This window comes from Poecile atricapillus, chromosome 1 (genome assembly GCF_030490865.1).
Source record: "Poecile atricapillus isolate bPoeAtr1 chromosome 1, bPoeAtr1.hap1, whole genome shotgun sequence".
NCBI lineage: Eukaryota > Metazoa > Chordata > Aves > Passeriformes > Paridae > Poecile > Poecile atricapillus.
Genome location: NC_081249.1, coordinates 111,283,112 through 111,303,294, shown reverse-complemented (window position 1 = coordinate 111,303,294; position 20,183 = coordinate 111,283,112). Strand labels below are relative to the sequence as shown.

General features: G+C 44.1%; 1 protein-coding gene across 1 annotated transcript; it reads left to right on the top strand.

Annotated features, from left to right (window-relative positions):
• The first annotated feature begins 4,676 nt into the window (after nt 1-4,676).
• Nucleotides 4,677-13,643, top strand: GPA33 (glycoprotein A33). The gene is made up of 7 exons (XM_058829059.1): nt 4,677-4,768; nt 8,238-8,389; nt 9,277-9,487; nt 10,025-10,183; nt 12,361-12,474; nt 12,906-13,029; nt 13,496-13,643. The coding sequence occupies exons 1-7, from the start codon at nt 4,720-4,722 to the stop codon at nt 13,578-13,580; spliced, it is 894 nt and encodes a 297-aa protein (XP_058685042.1). The 5' UTR covers nt 4,677-4,719; the 3' UTR covers nt 13,581-13,643.
• The last annotated feature ends 6,540 nt before the right edge of the window (nt 13,644-20,183 follow it).

Below are 20,183 nucleotides of genomic sequence, written 5' to 3'. Positions count from 1 at the left end.
AGTCCCACTCAGGAATTCTGCAGAGGACACCGGGCTGAGTGGTGTCCTGGATTCAGTAGGGGCAGGGATGCCATACAGAGGAGGAATAGGACCATGTGAACCTCATGTAATTTAACAGGGCCAAGTGCAAGATTCTACATCTGGGTTGGGGCAGTCCTCAATACCAGTACAGGCTGGGGATGAATGGATCCAGAGCAGCCAGGAGGAGAGGGACTTGGGAGTACTGGTGGATGAACAATTGGATGTGACCCAGCTGCACCTGCAGCCCATAAAGCCAACCAAATGCCAGGCTGCATCAGAAGTGTGACCAGCAGGTCAGTGGAGGGGATTGTCCCCCTTTACTCTTCTCCTGAAACCCCACCTGGAGTACAACATTCAGCTCTGGAGCCCCCAGCACAAAACACTTCTCTTGGAGAAAGCCCACAGGAGGGCCAAAAGTTGATCAGAAGGCTGGAACACTCTGATAGAGAAAGGCTGAGAGAGTCATGTCTGTTCATCCTGGAGAAAGTTCTAGGGAGATCTTATTGCAGCCTTTCTGTACTTAAAGGGAATTTTATAAGAAAGAAGGAGAGAGACATTTTACCAGGGCCTATAATGATGGAACAAAGGGCAATGAATTTTAACTAAAAAGGTAGATTTAGATTAAATAAAAGGAAGAAATTTGCTATGAGGATGGTGAGGCACTGGAACAGATTGCCCAGAGAAGCTGTGGAAGCCCCACCACTCAAATGTCCATGGCCAGGTTGGGCAGGATTTTGAGAAACCTGGTCTGGTGAAAAATGTTCCTGCTTGTGGCAAGGAGGTTCAACTGGATGATCTTTAAAGGTCCCTTCAGACTCAACTGATTCTGTGGTTCTGTGGTTGTAAGATCTGCTGGTTTTTGTTCTTGGAAGAGCTAGGACTGAGCCACACTGTCTTCTCCAATGTCTTTTTAAAAAGGAAGCCTCTAGTTCCCATCTCTTGACCCCCCAGGAAAGCTCATGGGCCAGGCTGGCCCAGGACAGAGCCAGATGAAAGTCTGAGTGCTGTTTATCTCTACTGGGGGGCTCCAGTTGTGAGTCATACAAAAACATCCGACTGGTGATTCCCTTTGTAAACAAACAAGCAAACTAGAAAGGAAGTGGAAAAGAAAACTCACCTACCTCATACCACAGATACCTTTGTTGCTGTATCACGCTGGGCAGGGCCTGCACACCTCCTTCCTTCTTGCCTGACTGCTGCATCCCCACATGGGGATGGGAGCTGTGTCTGTGGGGATGCCACATGATGGCAAGGAAGAGCTGTGACACAGCCACTCAAGTCTTGGTGTGCTCACAGCCCAGACTTGTGTTAATGCAGGTACAGGGGTGAGCGAGCAGGGAAAAGAGAAGGTGGTATATTGAATCTTGGGTGTCACAGCAAGGAGAGGAAGGGATGGCTGATTACAGGCTTGAGGAGATCCTAACAGTTTCATGCACAAAAAGAGGATGAATTGTGTCGATCCTGCAGACACCTCCTCTGGGGAATGCAATTTCTAGCTGCTTCTGCAATGCAATGACCATGTGATCTTGTTAATTACTGCTAATTGTGGCAAGAAGTGATCTAAAGATATTTGCTTATAGACTGCCTTATATTGGAGAAGAGCTTTCAAAGGACCTAAAAGTTGTGGTAGCACATACACATTTTATTGGCATCCAATAAAAACAGATGCTTTTAAGTCACTGAGCTGCTTCTGAAAATCCTATTTGTGAATCTTTAGGATATGAGTGCAGCCAAGGATGGTGGAGGCCCTGCCATCCCCACTGCAAGCCTTCAGATGTACAGATGGTGAGAGGACTCTGTAGCTCACAGACTTGTGGAGAACACTCAGAGCAGGCAGCCTAGCAGCTCCTTCTCACTGCTGGCCACAGTTTTGGATTTTGGGATCAAGGTGACAACACAGAGCAGAGGTGACAGAAATCTTTGCTAATGACTGTTCTCATGTGCAAACATAGCAAAAAGAGCTGTAAGTGGTTGGGCACCTGTCACTGGTGGTTAATGTATTCATTCATAGATGAACCTGACACAAACAGGTGCTGCCCTCTTAGGAGGGAAAGGTGAGATCTTGATGTTCCTCCTTCTCTTTACTGGCAGGAGTTACAAAGATTTATAGTGTGAGCACACTGCTACCTATGCATACTCCTCACTGGCTTTCAGAGGCAGGCCTTATCAGAGCGTGTATTTTTGGCAACACAATGAAGTCACCCTGGTTTCATACTAAAACTTTTCATGTCAGTGGCAGCTTTATTTAAATAACATAGTAATATCCCCTAAAAATCCTATACATCAGCAAAAAAGATTCCCCAGAGCTGCAGCCATCAGCAAAAATAAAACTTCAAGGGTTTGCACTGCCCACAGGTGAGGGATGAAGAAGCTGATATGCAAAGCTTTGGCACCATTGCTGGTACCTGTGGCAGCTCTTTTAGCTGTGGCATCAATGCTTGTGAGCTTTGGCAGCTCATGCTAGACAAGGAAAGAAAATCAACCCAGAAACAGATATATAACCTCTTAAAATTGCCCACATTAAAGCAGCCTGCTCCTGAGACCCCCAATGAAAGCTGTCAGGGAAAAGTGACAGAATAAAAGTGCCTAACTACCTTTTCCAATCTAGGCTTAAATAACTAACAAAAGCTATAAAGAGCATCTAAACAAACATCTTAATATCAGATTTATGTAAGTATCAGGTGCTGAAGCATACGCTCTCCATGATAGCTAGGAAACTACTTTTAGCCAAGTCTCCAAAACAACAGAACATAATCCATCTCAGTGCCAATTTATTTACTTGTGATGCAGAGTTGTGATGCATCAGAGAGGCAGGGTAAAAATCTCGCACCAGTGAATCACTTCCACACCAACATGAGACGAGGCAGTCTCTGTGAATATTCACTCTACCACATTTCCCTGTCTGCCTGGCTGCACAAAAGGTGAGATCCATCACGTTGTGGAACCATAGATTCTTGGAATGGAAGACAAGTATTAATGCCTAAGAGGTACCATTTAGATTTCTCTCTTATCCCAACTGATTGGGATTACTGATTTTTATGAGACTGAAAGAATTTCCCATATTTAAGATTGCCATCTGTCCATCCAGTTCAACTGAAATCAGTCAAGTGGGTTTTGAAGTTACTGGGAAGAAGAGAGGAAAGAGAGGTTGTATAAACGATCCTGTGAAGAGGATAACAGTAAGCTGACCAAGCTGGTTATAATCTCTGCACTTCACTAACTTCCTTTGGTTATGTGAAGCTGTTACGTGAAGAACTGAGAATTAACACTGGAAGTGAGGGCAGATGGTGTACAGTGATAGCATTTCTGTCACTACCTCTGTTCATCAGACTCAAAATATTAAATGGGAACAAAATCGAAAGTGGAAGCTGGAGTAAAGATCCTGCATGTCTCTTTCTGGAGGATGTGGGATCAAGTGACAAAGATCTTTAAGTCTTTAAGGGAGGTAAACATTTAAGAAACTCATCTTTGTGAGGAACCTTATCCTTGTGGACTCCAAAGACAAGAAAGGAGACTACTGACCTTGCTCCAGCTTTGTTTACGTATTAAGTAATTTCCAGTTAACATTTTGAGGTTAGTTAACAAGCTGCTTTTGGAAAATATCTCCCCTTCTCTTTGCAGGGCCCTTGCCATCTCCTGCAGCCTGCCAAAGATGAGACATAGCAGGATGAATTTTTCTACTGGCTGTCCTCATTTGGAAGATTCCTGAAGAATACAGTTTCTGTACTTTTATGTGCTTTATTTTGCTTTGTGCTAACAGTCTGAAGAGAACTGAAGTTGTGCATCAAGCACAGAAATACAGATAGATGATCCTTTCTATCAGAGGGATTGGATTTCCAGTCACTCCTAAGTTTCATTGTCTTGGAGGTATTTTGAACAACTGCCATGTAGAACAACAGGCAAATCTTCAGCGTGGCTTTTGGCAGATTTACCACACAAGTGTGATGTCAGCACAAGAGCAAGATACAGATCTGCTTTACTGCACTAAACACAGGTATCCAGTGTAGGCTACTTCTGAGGAAGCCTCCTTCAAAATCCACAACAAAGTACCCTTGGTACCTGTGGCTGTTGTGCAAGCCACACACTGGGCAGTGGAACAGCGGGCATAAAAGAGTAAGAACCTGGCTGAGATGCCTCTTACTTATATTTAGATAACCCATTAGTCACCCAATTCCCATCAACTATTCGTATCAGTGCTTAACAGAATTAGGCCATTCATGTCCTTAAAGCCTGGATGTGGGCTGCTGCCTGCATTGTGGAACACTATAATACATTTTAAACTCTATTCCTTAATAAATATTTGAGGAAAAAAAGAGGTTTGGTCTGCCCTAATTGCCTGTCATCACATGCACGACTTCAGCTGCCCTGCACACCACTCCCAGGCCCACCACACCCTTCCCTTGCTTCATGTACCTGCGCGTTGGGAGAAACTGGGAAAAGCCACTGAACTGTGGGAGAAAGTTCACAACTGGGGAAGGAGTTTACAGAGAGCAGCAAGTGATGTCAAAGCCTACTGGTGATGTGGCTTGTCGTTCTGGCTGGGAAGGGAGGGGCAGGCTGAGGCACAAGCACTTTAAAGGAGACTGAGGAAGTGAACCTGTGATGCCACTGCAAAGCAGCCCTTCAGGGAAAGCCAATTACCTACCCAGCCTCCTGGAGATCACAAGGAAGAGCACCTTGAGGTGAAACAAAGGAGAGATGAGGGGGCCGGCAATGAAAGGACTGGGACTGTTCATTTTCAGTGCAAGTGAGTACTAATTTGATTATGTCCTCAAGGGTTGGGTGGAAGGAAACAGCACTACAAAGTACAAGGACTCCAGCACACTTTGTATGTCTCTTTTTTGTTTAGTGAAGGTTCCTCTGTGTTTATGGCCAGACAAGTGTATGTACCATCTCTGTGCTGAATGTCCAGACACACAGGCATCTCCCAAAACTGTTAGAAATGGGAAAAGATGCTGTTTTTCACAAAGTATTTTCCATAAACAACTTTATTAGCTTCTGTTAGTACAATATTTATCTCTGAAAAAGGAACTTTCTCCTTTGGAAGTCTCAGTTCCACTACTTTTTATCCAGTCTCATATTCTTATATCAATGTTCCTACACCTTATTCCAGGCCTCAGACCAAGCAATGCACATGGGAATTGCTTGGGGATTTTTAATTAAAAATCCTGAAAACTTCACTTCAACAAGACCCACAAAAAGGAAATTCACAAAGTTTGAAGTAATCAGAAAAAGTGGATGGGCTCCACATGCAACAAATGTGACGGGTCACGGTTCAATGATCATTATGTAACTTGTACAATGCCATTGGTATTCACTCTCCTTTTTCATTATTTTCACCTTTCACGCTATGCAAATTAAGTATGGGGAACTTTTCAGAGAGAAGAAAGTATGTAAAATGAAGCTTTTTTTTTTTTTTTTTGCTTGATCAGAATATCAGTTTATTTCAGCAAACAAAATATTCCTGTAATAATTGCCCTTCAGTTCAGTTAACAACTACTGAGTAAGGAAAGTAGAAATGTCACTTTGATTGTCTTCTTCTTTTGTACAAGTACAAATCTCTAAGTTAAGCAGAGGGAGATAAAACCTTCCTCAATTTCTTAAAATGTTATAAACATACAAAGTGATAACACACAAAAAAGTAATTCTACGGCTTAAATCTAGGCGATAGTGTCCCTCTGTCTCTCTAGTAGCATGTCGGCTATTTGTCCTCTTGCCTTTTTTGGAGTTCTTTCAGAACTTGCTTCCCTTCAGCCATATTTTGAATAGATTCTGTTTTCCCTCAAAAAAACCCCCAGTCTCTGAAGAATAAATCACAACTTTTAAATATGCTGACTATGAAGTGAAATGCACTGAGAAGTGGGAAGGAGGAAATCAGCCTAAGTCAGTGACATCCCAGAATGAAACTGTTGCTTCCACGAGAGAGGGAAGCTCTTTCTGGGATGCAGAAAGAGATGTGGGTGACAAATGAAGAGCCCCAGAAGCAATGGCATGTGAGGGTGATAGCAGTAGATTAATAAGTGTGTTACAGGCTGTGTCTCACAGGCAGTGTTGGGCTCAGCTGCTCCCCAACTCTGCACCAAACATGTCTGGAAGAAAAGAAAGATCTTATTTATTGTAGGATTTGACTCATCCAATTGGAAGAAGGAAAGGAAGTCTTAGGGTTAGGCGGTTTCTTCTCTGCCTCAGGGCTGTGTTTGTGACCTGTCAGTGAGCCCCAGCTCAGTGGAACCAGTTTCTGAGTGACAAAAAGATCAGGAAATGGGTTTTGCTCCATCTCCTAATACAGATAGTGTTGCTTTTCACCTAAATGCAGGAAAGTATCTCTATCCAGTCACAACAAGTGAGGAGAAAGCTTTCACACGTTTCTCTCATACAGAGGGCATATGAAAGTAGCAGTCAGAAAGTGCCTCGGGGCTATGCAAACATGGGCCTTGCCCTGGGTACTCCAGAGCAGGTAAAGATCTGGGAGTGGCTGCAATAAAAGCATGCTGTAAATACTTTGCCCTGGTTTCCTTCTCATAACTGTCAGCAGTTGTAAATGAAATAATCCCCAAGAGAACAGAAGTCACCCCTGCCATGTCACAGAGGAAGAGGTGAACACACCTTGCTAATGAACTGCGGGAGCCCACAGAACAACTCGGTCGTGGGGCAGGGCATGCAGAAAGATGGGAATTTAGGCTAAAAGCAGATCCCTGTGCCAGCTGTCCCATGGCACCCTGTGTAATTAATTGCCTGAATTGTCACCCCAGGTTCCTAGTGCAGTGACAACACAACCTTTTGTGTCCCAACAGTGTTATTTTCTAAGGGACACTTGTTCACTGCTAGTCAAGGATCTGGCAGTGCTCAGCTTACCCATGGCATTCATTTACTGACCTAGTGCATGGGGCTGTGTGTTTTTCCTGTCTAAAAAAGTGAGTATTCACAACCAGTTTGTAACTCAAGGTGGAATCTAGAAATCTTTTTCCCTCTCCCTTATACATTGCACTTCCTTATAGATCTAACCTGGCAGAATGAGGATCCAAGGTTTGCTCAGTGGCAACTTTTCAGATGAATCCCCTCCAGGGAACAGTGACTCAGCTTTCAGAAGCAAACCTTCACCACTACATGCAGCATGCCCCTCATGGAAGAAGCCCTCCTCTTGTTCCCTCCTTACTGCACCAGGTTCCTCTTTGCCATGGGACCACCTCTGAGCAGCACTTCTTTCCTTGCCATTTACAGTTTTCCCAAATGATTTCCACAAATGATGGTGCCATAAAAGAAAAAACAAACAAACAAAAAAGCAACAAAAAACCCCAAAACAAAAACCTCAAACCAACAAACCCAAACACAGAACCCACACAAAGTGTTAGGAGAAACAGGTGTTTTTAACCATGAATTCCTGCAGGCATGGAGGTCACCAGGCATGTCCAGCTCAATTCTGAGATGAACAAAGACCTGCCCACCAGGCAATGCTCACACACGATGAAATAAGAGCAAGTCAAAGGGAATTCAGTGTAAAAGAAACACCTGCCCTGTGCCCTTCCCCAGGGCAGAGGGGTTTCTGTTTTAGTCAGCTCTCAGCTATTCCTGTGCTCCAGAGAAAGGAGCTGGAGTTCTTGGAGAAAGGTGACTACTACCTTACTCGTTTTAAAAAAAAAACACTAAGAGCTATTCTTTCCTTGTTTCTTTCAATCACTCTTTGCTTCTCTAGGTTTTTCTGTTTTCAGGGATGAAAAACATGAACAGGTTTTGATTCCTTAGCACAAAATGTCACTTTTCTATGGATTTGGATCGAGGCAAGTTATTTGACAGTCTTCCTGATCCTTGAAATTTGACAATATCAGTTTGTTAGTTTAGCCTGAATCCTTGAGACTGCTGATGCACTTGTAGTATCTGTTTATCTGTCTCCCTCTGTACATTCTGAACTGTCAAAGGGTGTCAGTCACGCTGAAGGAGGGCTCAGGAAAAAAAATAAGAGTCTTTCTAAACTCCATGGCAATATATGAGTAGGTGAAGAAGAGGGAAGCAAGGGACAGAGAACAGAGTTTAGCTCTAAGCCATCCTGTGCAGCAGCTGCCCAAGGCCAATCAGCCCCAGCCCACATCACCTCAGTGGGGAATGTCCTGGATGACAGGGAAAGAGGGGTTACTGTGGCATGTAAGGAAGCCAAAGAGACTGCCATGGGATCCAGATGTTGTTATTTTTGCTGAGTGTGGTACTTATTCTCTTTCCAGTTCTGGTGTCTGCTCACGCCCTCACTGTGGAAGCACCGGCGAAGCAAATCCAAGTGGCAAGAGGAGGCAATGCTACCCTGCGCTGTAATTTTAAAACAAATGTTGTTATTGACAGAGGAGACATGGTTTTCTGGAGGAAAATCTATACTGAGGTAAAGTGAGCTGCATAAAGAAACAGATGAGAAGGCATCCAAGAAGGGACAGGAGGTGGAAGCTGTGGGTGGGAGTGGATGTTGGAAAAAAAAAGATTTCTTCCAGACTTTTTTTAATCCCAGAGGCATGCAAACAGAAATGCTAAGTCTAGATGTAATTTATCTCAAATCTATTGCACAACACTAGGCAAGCCCCCACCCCTCTTCCTCCTCTCTCCTGGTCTCACAACTGTTTACTGAGGATACATCACTGTATGTCCTAGGGTTTGCATCTATTAGAACATGCGAAACACTCAGATAATTTCTTAAAAGATATGCATATATATAAATATATATGTCTAATACACATATAGTATCTTTGATACTACATAAAAAGTTTTAAGTTGATAACAGTACATGGAGAGATCCTTGAGGTCATTCATTTGAAGTATTTGAACGTTAAGAAACTTTTTAAAGTTCTTGACTTATTGGGAATTAGTGAGAGGGGAAGCAGCCTTTGGAGATCTCCTTTCAGGAACTGCCAAAGGTTTCTTCTCTGGAGATCCTTGCTGGGAGAGTTTGTGTAACCACAGGGCAATTTGACTGACATGGGCCTCAGACAAGTCTCATGCTGTCCTCTCCTCATGATGAGGAAAAGTGAATAAGCCCCAGCAAAAGAAATCAGTTGTCTCTGATTTCAGATAAGGTGTGAGAAGGGGATTCCAGACAGAAACAGAGATCAGAGATCCTTTTGAATTTCTATGTTTTTCTTGGCATTTTCTCAAACTGGTGCAGTTTAAGGTCCTCTTTCCCAAGCTGCTCTTTCACAGTGGGCTGATTCATCGAGTTGGGTGGCAGACTCACACAGGAGAAACCGAGACTGATCCTGTCCCCTCTGTCTCCGCCAGTCTGATATTATTTCACGGTATTTCGATGGGTTTGTGCGCTACGCGGAGGGCTACGACCATCGCATCCAGTTCATTGGCGATGTTGACAATGGGGACATCAGCATCACCCTGAGTGCTGTGACCATGGAGGACAACGGGACCTACGTCTGCGCCGTCCGCCTCCGGAATGATGAGTCCCCAAAGTCCGTACGCCTGGATCTCGAAGTCCTCGGTGAGGTGACTCAGGCAGTGCCACACCCCTGTTAGACACACCTGCCCTTCCTCTAATGTCCACATTAGTTTAAACAACAGATTTTCTAAAAGCCAAAAAAAAAAAAAGTTGTCATCCCTAATTCACCTTTGGTCTTTTCCTACTCCTGTGGAAGGACGCTGAGATGCGTAGAGCAGGCAACTCCCTCAGACACCCGGCTGTAGATCAGCCTTTGGAGTTGCACAGCTCGTTTTCCTAACAATCCAGGCAGCATTACAGGGCTTTCCTCATCCCCCGCTGTGGCCTGTCGTACAGTTATCAAAGGACAGGTCACCTCACACTGTTAGACATATCCCAAAAAGCATATTGCAATTCATTCCTTGGCTTTCCATTTCCAAAAAGGGAGAAACAAATTAGATCCAAATTCACTTTAAGCTCCTTTAAGGACGTGACAGATGCAAGACCAGCCTCTGCCTGCAAGAATAAAAACCACAGATGCAGATGGGCTGAAACATGAAACTGCTTCTGATTAATACGGTTCCTTTTTTCTTCCCTCAGTCGCACCATCCAAGCCTGAGTGCAAGATTCTGGGGACACCAGAATATGGGCAGACAATCAACCTAACTTGTGTTTCTCACGAGGGCTCCCCAACGCCCACATACAGCTGGAAAAGCTTCGATGTGCAAAATCAGCCCCGTGCGCTACTACACAACAAAGGTATGGGAAAGCCAAAGACACAAAAGCATTGATGTCTCTGCAGTCGAGAGCTGGAAAGATTTCAAAATGCAAATACAAAAACACTCTTCAGGCTTATTCTAGGATGTTCTCTGAACAGGATTTTGAAAAGTTGTCCTTTTGATACAACACGTGCTCATCAGTAACATAGCAGAGGGAAAAGGACTCTTACCTGAAGTAAGAATGGTCAGACTTTAGCTTCAGCTCTCCCCTGGTGTGAAAGCTCTGGGAGCAGGCAGAAATAATTATTTCTCAATTGCTGGGGGTAAGGCATAACATGAGGAACAACATTGAGGTTTCTAACTGTCTTTGCTTGACAAAGAGCAGATCTCTTTCTAAACAGAAGGAAACAAAAGTTGGCTCCAGAAGCTTTCTTCCAGAGAGGACCCCTCACCTAGAGGAAGGGGGCATGAGAAAGTTACAGCACTCCTGCTTGGAGCACGAAGTAGGCTTTTGCTTCTTTAGGACTGACACACAGTCCCTAATATTTTATTTGCTTTCATTTTAAGTCAGAATACGGAAGGAAAAAGGAGCTGAATTTCCACAACAGAACTTTGATAGAACTATTTATACAGAAATGAGGGTTTAATACTCTTTTAAGTGTATCAGTGACAAAGGACTCAGATTTATTTCATTAAACAATTTTGTTTTTTCCTGGCCTGTCCAGCTTCGGGGAAACTAAGTTTCTGTACCTACCCTTCCTGGTTTAAGGGAAGTAAACTAAAGATTATGAGACTCCACAGGATATTCCACATTCAGGAGCCGGTTTTTGCATAAAATATGTAAAGGACAAAGTATCACCAGGGCCAGGAACTTCATTCATTTCACTGGCCACTAAGTGGTGCCAGCGCATCACGCACAGCCCTGAGCACAGCGGGAATTGTTACAGCAGCAGCTTCTGCTCTCACCCTGCTCTTCTGTCACACCGGGACAGGAGTCTCTGCTGGCCCATCCCCACCTCATTTCTGCTTTCAATGCCAAGCAATGTGCCGACTGTCCCCTGGTGCCCCAGGCTGGCTGCGTGCCCTACTGTCACTACACGCAATTGCCTTCGGTGCTAAGCAAGTCCCACTGCTGCAAAGTGTGCAGAACCCAGTCAGGAAACACTCCAGAGCTGACAGTACCTGACCCACATTTTTTCCCATTTCACTCACTCAATTATTTTGATTTATTAGGAGGATTTAAATTCCACTTCTAGACTGAGACTTTGAGAGCTATAAACATCACACACACACCTCCCCCCCCCCCCCCCAAAAAAAAAAAGGGTGGGGAGACAACACCAGGAGTATGTAGAGACTAAAAGAAAATAAAAATTAAAAATCAAGCAAGCATATGGTCTGTAATTTCTCAATTTGCATGCTCTTCTACTAGCTGGCACTAGGTGCCAGCAAATCCTAAACATAAAAATGAGATCGCAGGAAAAACAGGAGTGTCATTACAAAGTCTTCAGTATTTTGCTACCAGAGCAGGAAGCTGGACTTTTGTCACAAGCAAAAAGCATGGACTACACATACCCATATCAGCTGGAGCTGTAACAACCAGACTGCCTGAGCAGACAGAGCTAAGCTTCAGCCTGTGATTCTGAGCCATGTGAGGCTGGACAGAAAACATCAGCATCACTGCAATTGTGCCACTGCAGTTCTTCTCCTTCATTTATTTACACAGCCTGTGTGGCCTCTCCCAGACTAGAAAACTTTTCCCCTCACTGCTAAATAATTCATATCTGGAATCCTAAGAGCTGCAGGATTGAGGAGCTTTCTCTTGTTTAACAAGCTAATTCATCAAGATGGCCATTTCTCAGAGCCAGGTCCTGCTTTGCACATCTGACATTTCTCAAAATCCAATACCAAAAAAAAGGAAGCTTTCTCTAAGCACAGACACTTCTCTCCCCTCCACCTACAATCTTCTTTCTAAAAGGAATGTTCAAATATCACATGTTCCCTGTAATCAAAACAGCACACTTCTGTTTATCCTCCCACAAATCACTCTAAAAGGTAGGGATGAGCATGGCAGCTCCTGAGCAAGACAGAGCAATCCATCAACTTTAATAACCTCTCATCACTCCAACCACCCTGGGTTGGAACTGGAGGGCTGCTGTTGCCACTTCCTTCCCTGCTTTAATTCTTTTCTTTTTTGGCCTGATTTGTGTTTCACAACAGGGCAACAAATAACCCTGAAGAACGTCTCAGCAGACACCTCTGGCTTTTACATCTGCACTTCAACAAATACTGTGGGAACGGAATTTTGCAACATGACAGTCAGCATCGTGCCACGTAAGAGATGGGGCTGCCTTGGGGAAGAGAAGTAATGGAGAGGAGAGCTTAGCTCAGAGTCAAAACACTGAAGGAGGGGAATGTTATCATCTGGTTTCTGCACTGGTTTACATGCTGGTAGAGCCCTCACCAACTCATTGGGTTAGTTCAAAAATGACAAAAAAGCACTGTAGATTCAGACAGTGCTGAATTTGCGATGTCTGAAACTAAACTTTATATAGAAAGAAAAGAGCAGTTGTTCAGATGCAGGAGCTCCTCCCTGGCAGTAGCTCACACTCCTGTACTACCCAGTACAGAACTATTTCCAGTTGCTGTAGTCAAACAAATGTGGTTTCCACTCAGTCTGGAGCTGGTGGGGGGTTTGAGGTGCAGTGATTGTGCTGATCCCATTTGCCATCATTCCCCCTGCTAACTCCTCCCTTCCCATGCAGCATCCATGAACATAGCCCTGTATGCTGGCATCATTGGGGGAGTTGTTGCTGCCATTGTGGTGATTGGGATCATTGTCTATTGCTGCTGCTGCCGGAAAGAGAAGAACACTGACTATGAGATGACGTGAGTACCTCTCCCTACAGCAGTGAATGGAACAGGTGAAGGGTTCTCCTTTTCCCTCCAGCATCAGCAGATGGAGTGGAAGGCCGGGGAGGAAAGAAATCTGGGAAAGCATGCACTGCTTTCTCCTTTCAGTGTCCACCCCAGTGGCTCCCATCTCTCCTCATGGAGTCCCAGACACCTTTGTGTCTCTGGCTAGAACCAAATTATTCAAACCTTGGATGTGAATTAGCACACATGCTATGAGAAAAACCTCTTGCATCACCAGCAAGACTGAATTTCTGGACCTCAGTTGGGAACAGTTCTAGATCAGCTTAAAGCAGTTTAAAAGCATCCTAAAGCAAAATCTCTTCAGTGAGGTTTCTGGTTTGATTAACATCTGATGTTAACCATCATGTTAACCATGATGATGTTAACCATCTGATTTGATGGTTTTGATTAACATCTCTACTCCTGAACAATGTTTTAGGGTGCAAGAAGACAGAAATGAACCCTCCAGGCAGATGCCACCACCAAGGAATGAGAGCCTAAGGGAGGATGTGGAGAATGCATGAATGAAGAAGCCACTGCCATCTCCAGGATTGCTGAGGCACAACATCACTGCAAGAAAAGAAATCAATCCCTCTTTCTTACTTCAAGAAGTTGAATAATGAAATGAAAGCCAAAGGCTCTGCCTTCAAGTTCTGGGAGAACATTCTTGCTTCCCTGGAAAGAAGTGCTTGATGTAGAGTGAGCACTAACACACAATCTCACAGCAGAAAATGCATGTGGAGCACTGCTGCATCCAGTCATCCAAAAATAACCAGTCTTCCAGACTTCCAACTTTCTGAAAAAAGAAACCAGTCAGGTCTATTTGGAGAACAGAGGAACGGAGCTGCTGATGTATCCCCAGATGTACAAAAGGTTTCAAGGTCACCAGCTGCATTTCATCAAGGAAGGTTGGTCTTAGTTAACTGAGTCATGCAAATGTCACAGCTTTCACCATTGTCCAACACAGAAACTGTTTTTATGGAGGTTGAAGCAAGATGATTTTTAAAGACATTTTATTAAATGTGTTGTTTGTATATATTATACATGCACATATAAATAAAGATATGGAAAAAATCACTGATGACTGATGACCAATGAATCTCCTGTTTGGGATAACAATGCATAAGAATGTCACAGATAAGGTAAGAATTTAGATGGGCAGCTGATAAGAACTAGAAACACTCTACTAGATGATTTACTGTCAGACTCCTGAATTTCTGAGTTCTAGCTCCCAGAGCTCCTAATTTTCATTACATTACCCTTTCTTTCTGATTGTTGCATGGGCAAGTCAGAAATAGTCCATTGCTCCTGCTGCTTCTGAAAAAAATGACAATGTGAGAGCATGTACATGGCTGTTGCAGCCTGCAACCTCAGGATCTTGTCCAGGGAAGCAGCAGGGTTCTGGGGACCAGCATGAAACACCAACGAGACGGGCTCCCGTTCATGAAACCATTTATTCAGCATGAGAACAAACTCAGGTCCAGAACAGAGAGCCCCGAACAGAGGCACAGCAGGGGTTTTTGAGGGACAGAACCCCCGAGGGTTTACACCTTTGAGGGTGGAGTTCAGGATCAGGGACCATTAGAAACACAGCAAGGGAGAACCCCCCAGGGACTCAAACCCAATCAGAACTCCTGGGCCGCCCTTCACAAGGGGTTTGGGGTGGGACAATGTAACTCTTTGTCTCCCTGAGGCCGCTGCAACATCTGCTCCTTTTTTTTTTTTTTTTTTTTTTTTTTTTTTTTCAAATTTTAATTAGGAGCTTAAAATGTTTCCAAACATACACCTTAAAATCTCACCTCTTCCACAGAGCACCCACTTTGCTTTGTGGGACACCAATAGCTCAATAACAAAACACATTAAGCAAACAGAAAAAATTGAAAACAAACACTTAAATCTCGGACTACGCCGGGCAAATTAAACGGTGATGGTACTTAATGCAAACATAATTTTTTTTTTTTTTTTTTTTTTTCAGTCTCTTCCACTTTAGGATTCTCTGTTAGGAAGGGTGCAGCTCTTAGATCTCCTCTTACGAGGGGCAGAATTCTTCGATCTCCAGCTTCGGCTCCGGCTCCCATGTGGGCGTCGCCTCTTTAGATGATCTCGGTGTAACACTGGCTTTCGGAGCTCGGTTACAGTTTCGATTTCCCCAGAGGAGGTGTTGCCCACCATGGAACAGGCACAGCCCCCAGGGGTGGAGCACCGAACAAAGGGATGGGGCCAAGCAGGAGTTACTGGGAGGTTCGGGAAGGGAAGGTTTGGGACCGGAAAAGAAGGAGCAAGGCGGGAAACCAGGGATCCCAGACCGCGTGGCCGGCGCCATCTTGGGATGGGGGGGGGAGGCCGGGACGGACTTTCCCGGACAGGGAACGGGGAATATGGAGAGACAGGGGGTGAAGGAGGACACGGAACGGCGGGCAGACGGCAGCAACCCCGAGCCATCTTAGCTTTTTTCACCCTTTGTCCTGCCCTTAGGAACAGAGGAAAGGGGAAGGTACAGGAAGGTATACACCAAAAAAGGAACTCCACAGAAGACAAAAACAGTCCACCGGAAGATCCATACCGTCCATAATCGTCCATAATGTTGATATAATCGTCCATAATGTTGATATCGTCTATAATACGTCTCGTTGGGTGATGTTAGGTGCTTGTCCCAGCGTCTGGTCTCGGCTCCCCCACCTCCGTAATCCCTTTTCTTCCCCCATGCCCGAGGCACTCTCAACCCAGTCTCCCTGCCAGGTACTCTCGAGTCCTCCTTTCCAAGGCGGGGGTCTCGCTGGCTCTCAAGCCATCAGCCGGGGACTTACGAGGTGTCCATGGAGCCGCTCCTGCTGTTCTCCTGGATGCCCGCATTCTCCACCATTTGTTGCAGCCTGCAACCTCAGGATCTTGTCCAGGGAAGCAGCAGGGTTCTGGGGACCAGCATGAAACACCAACGAGACGGGCTCCCGTTCATGAAACCATTTATTCAGCATGAGAACAAACTCAGGTCCAGAACAGAGAGCCCCGAACAGAGGCACAGCAGGGGTTTTTGAGGGACAGAACCCCCGAGGGTTTACACCTTTGAGGGTGGAGTTCAGGATCAGGGACCATTAGAAACACAGCAAGGGAGAACCCCCCAGGGACTCAAACCCAATCAGAACTCCTGGGCCGCCCTTCACAAGGGGTTTGGGGTGGGACAATGTAACTCTTTGTCTCCCTGAGGCCGCTGCAACACATGGCAAGTACATCCTTAATTTAAAAAAAAGGGGGGAGGGAAGGGAGAAGGAAAAATAACTTTTTATTCAAAACTGTAAAAATTTAATCAGAAGCATGTGGAGGGAACTCCTACCACTGGTATCTTTGGAAGAGAATGGACTGTCCATCCCCAAGGACTATCAAAGGGTATTAAAACTAATTAACAGCTTTTTGGGATTTGTTGCCTTTTTTTTTTTTTAAGATACATTTGCAATAAAATTTTTATCCTTTCAAAACTCCTTATTGCATCTTCAACTTTGGAAGTTTCAGAAACTTACAGCAATGCCTCCCACATACCCTTTACCCCCAAACAGTTAGTGTAATAAAAATCTAAAATTTCACTTCAAAGAAGAACCAGCCATCCTCCTACACATGACCAGCATTTTCTAGATTTTAAACTATGAAAATCACCCTACCAGAACTGTAATTCTGGCTTGCTTTCTGTCTGCCTTTGTTTTACATAATACCTAAAGTACAATTACTCATCTGTAATAATAACAACTGCAAAGACCAATGACAGGAGTTCTTCACAAAGAACACACAAATCCAAATCTCTCTGGCAATGGACAACCTGAAATGCAAGACATTCTGACGACCTTTTCTCATGATGCATGACAAAACATTGCAAAAATGGATGCCTAAAAAAGAACATTGCACAGAGAAACTGAAGGCAGATAAAAAATGAAGTGCACAGCTCAGAAGCAGAGCTGGTCTGTATTCCAGTCTCATTGTAACACGCAAGTACAGTGTGAATTATCTAATTACCATTGTAACACATTTCTACTGTGAAACAAAAGCTACTTATTTTATAAATGCTACAGACATTAGTCAGCACAACCTGTTTCCTCCACCAAAACCCTCTGGCTGAAGAGGGCTTCTGTTGAGGGATAACAGTCTGGATTCTTGAAGATCTTAACTGCAAAGTCCAGCAAAAGGACTTGAAAATTATCAATTATTATTCTTCAAGTAACACTTGCACAGTGGTCATTTCAGGCATGAAGGAAAATACAGATTAGCAGTAAGCAAGTGCACAAAGTTGTCTAAAGAAAAATACACAAAAATACAGAGCCACAAAATACAGAGTAGTTTACATGATCCCTCAAACCCCCAAATGAATTTAATTCTCTGTAAGCAGATTCCATAAGAACCAGCAGTGGAAAAACAAGAGAGTCCAACTTGACAACATTTGAAACACTTAAAGTTCTGCAATGATAAACTTAGTTCTGCACTGAGAAATAAACTAAGTGATAGCACATGGAGATATACGGCTGAGACAATTCAGTGCTGCTTATCATTTTTTACCTTTTAAAAAATACCTTGGAAGTAGTGCACTTATCAGAATGCTTTATGTGTTTTTTCCTCAACCAATTTGTTCTACTCCATCAGCCAGAAATACACAAATACACATATTCAAGCTCATTCCTTATTCCAGGGTTTTCCTGTGACTGAATTAATTTCCTGACTGTTTTGTATGTCTTTTGAAGCAGGAATAACTATAAGAGTTACCTGTAGTATAGCCACAACCTTATGCAAAACTAAACCAGCAATAATGATTTTGGAGGGAAGATAAATTAAGCTAGTGAAATTTAACTAATTCCAAAGAGTTAATGTATGTATACCAAACTTCAATTACCACTTCCCTCAAAAGGCAGGAAGGAGGGAGAAAATGTATGACCAGTTAGAACAGTAAATTCCTACTTTATCCTTTACATAGCAAACAGTAAACTACTGTTTGGTTATGTTCAACTTTCTTTATTCACAGATTTATCACAAAAAACAAACAGGCTGGTCAGGCATGATTTAGCATTGGCAGATCCATGCTGACTCTTTCCAGTCCCCCATTTCTCCTTCATGTACCCAAAAACACATTCCAAGAGGACCTGCTCCATGATTTTTCCAAGGGGTGCAGTGGAACTGTGCAGCCCTAGATCACCCTTTTGACAGATGGGTGCAGTATTTGCTTTCTATTGCTGTGGACTTCCTGTGCTCTCTGTGACCTTCCAAAGGTGAGGGAACAGCCTCAAAAAGGTGTCAGTCAGCTTCCTCAGCATCCTGGGATGCAGCACATCTGGCTCCAGGGACTGCATGGGTCTGGAACTCTCCCACTGCTGCTGTTCTCCTCCCTGAACCCTTCCTGGGTACAGACTTGCTTTCCAAACAACATCCTGACAGCCCTGGCCACTATTTATGGATTCTTCCTTTGTAGCTTAGACTTGCTTCTTCCTCCCTTACACTGCACCAGGACTAGGATGCAGCCACAAGATCCCTGTCAAGACAAGAGAGTCTTCCCAATAAATCTCCCTGTATGCCTGGATTGCTCCAGTGTTCGGGAGACACTGTCCTTAATGAACTGCCAACCTTAATGTTCCTTTACCCCACGGAGCTGGCCCCAGGGATTCCAGCCCTCCCCATTTCCCACACACAACATCCAAGGTCTGCTCTCATTGCCTTCCCCACTCTTCTCAGGATCTTGGGAAATATTTCCAGTACTACAGACACACAAAATCTGGTGCTGCCACAGCCCACTTCAAGATTCAGTACAGCGCAGAATTCACAACTTGTCAGAAAGATAAGAGTTAATTATCTCACCATCCCTGTTGCTAGAGCAACTGCACTCCTTTTCTGTTTATTTGCATCAACTGTTCCAGGAAAGACACCGAGGCAATGTTCTGGCTGATGAAGTTCACAGCGCAATGATCAAACCTCCAAGATTAATTCTGGATGTGTTGGAGCTATTACTAAATTTATTACAGCCCAACATAAGGGAATTTGTAACTTCTACTGCACTTCACCTGTTCACTAGGCATTGAAGGGAATTATTTAAAAATAGCAGTTAGAGAAGTTTATGGGAGCCTCTAAGACAGAACCACAGAAGAGTGAGGGAACAGAGATAATACTGGGTTAGATTAATAGAAGTGTTTGCCAACTTCTTCATTTTACTAAATCATTGCAATAAAATTTATTGGCCGCCACTCTAGGGTGACAGTGAGTGATCAGAATTCTGCAGAAATCATCAAGAGGGCAGAAACTAGATAACAAACTTGTTTTTCTCCTTCTCCACCACAGTACATTTAGTCTGCCAAAAGGAATGATGTTGTTAAAACCTTTGCAGTCAGCTGCAGCTACTTCTATCTTTCAACCAGAAAACAAACCCAGTTTCACACATATATACTTGAGTCACTTCACTTTTGGGTAAAGTTTGAAATCTTTGCTAGCAAAAAGGTTTAGCATTTCTAATTTCAACTAGCAGGTCCAAAAGCACAGCCCCTCTATGATAACTATGTAGGTTTTTAAAAAACTTACCAGAAAAAGAAAAATACAACTGTTTTACAAGAAGATTGAGACAGGGTTTCCTAGAACAGTGGTTTTCATTCACCCAAAACAAGTACTTATTCAGAAGAATCTGACCCTCAGCACACCACCACTTGACTGTGACAGCTCAAGACCCAGAATCCCTGAAATGGCAGCGAGTTTCCTAGTGAGGAACGACTCAGCATGGACCTCCCTCTAGGCAGCTGGCACAGGACACACCCCGTGGAATGAGTATCGGCTGTGGCTGTTTGATCCAGGATCACAGCACTGCCTCCTCCAGCCCGACACCTGACAGATCCTCCACACAGAAAATCCCCACCACATTCCTGCCTTGTTTCTATCTTCTAGGCTTTGGATGAGTGACACATTGCTAAGGATGCAATAAAGATTAGACACAGCAAACACTCTCTGGTAATGCAACAGTCATAATGCAGATCCCAGAACTGGCACAGGCATCAAGAGTCAAGGGATAGCGTGGCTTCCCTTCCCACACTCGCTGTCCAGCTGCTTTTCTCACACTTGGGAGGTGAGGAGGGAGAGCTCTCTCCATGTGAGAGGGCAGCTGGAATGCAGAGCTC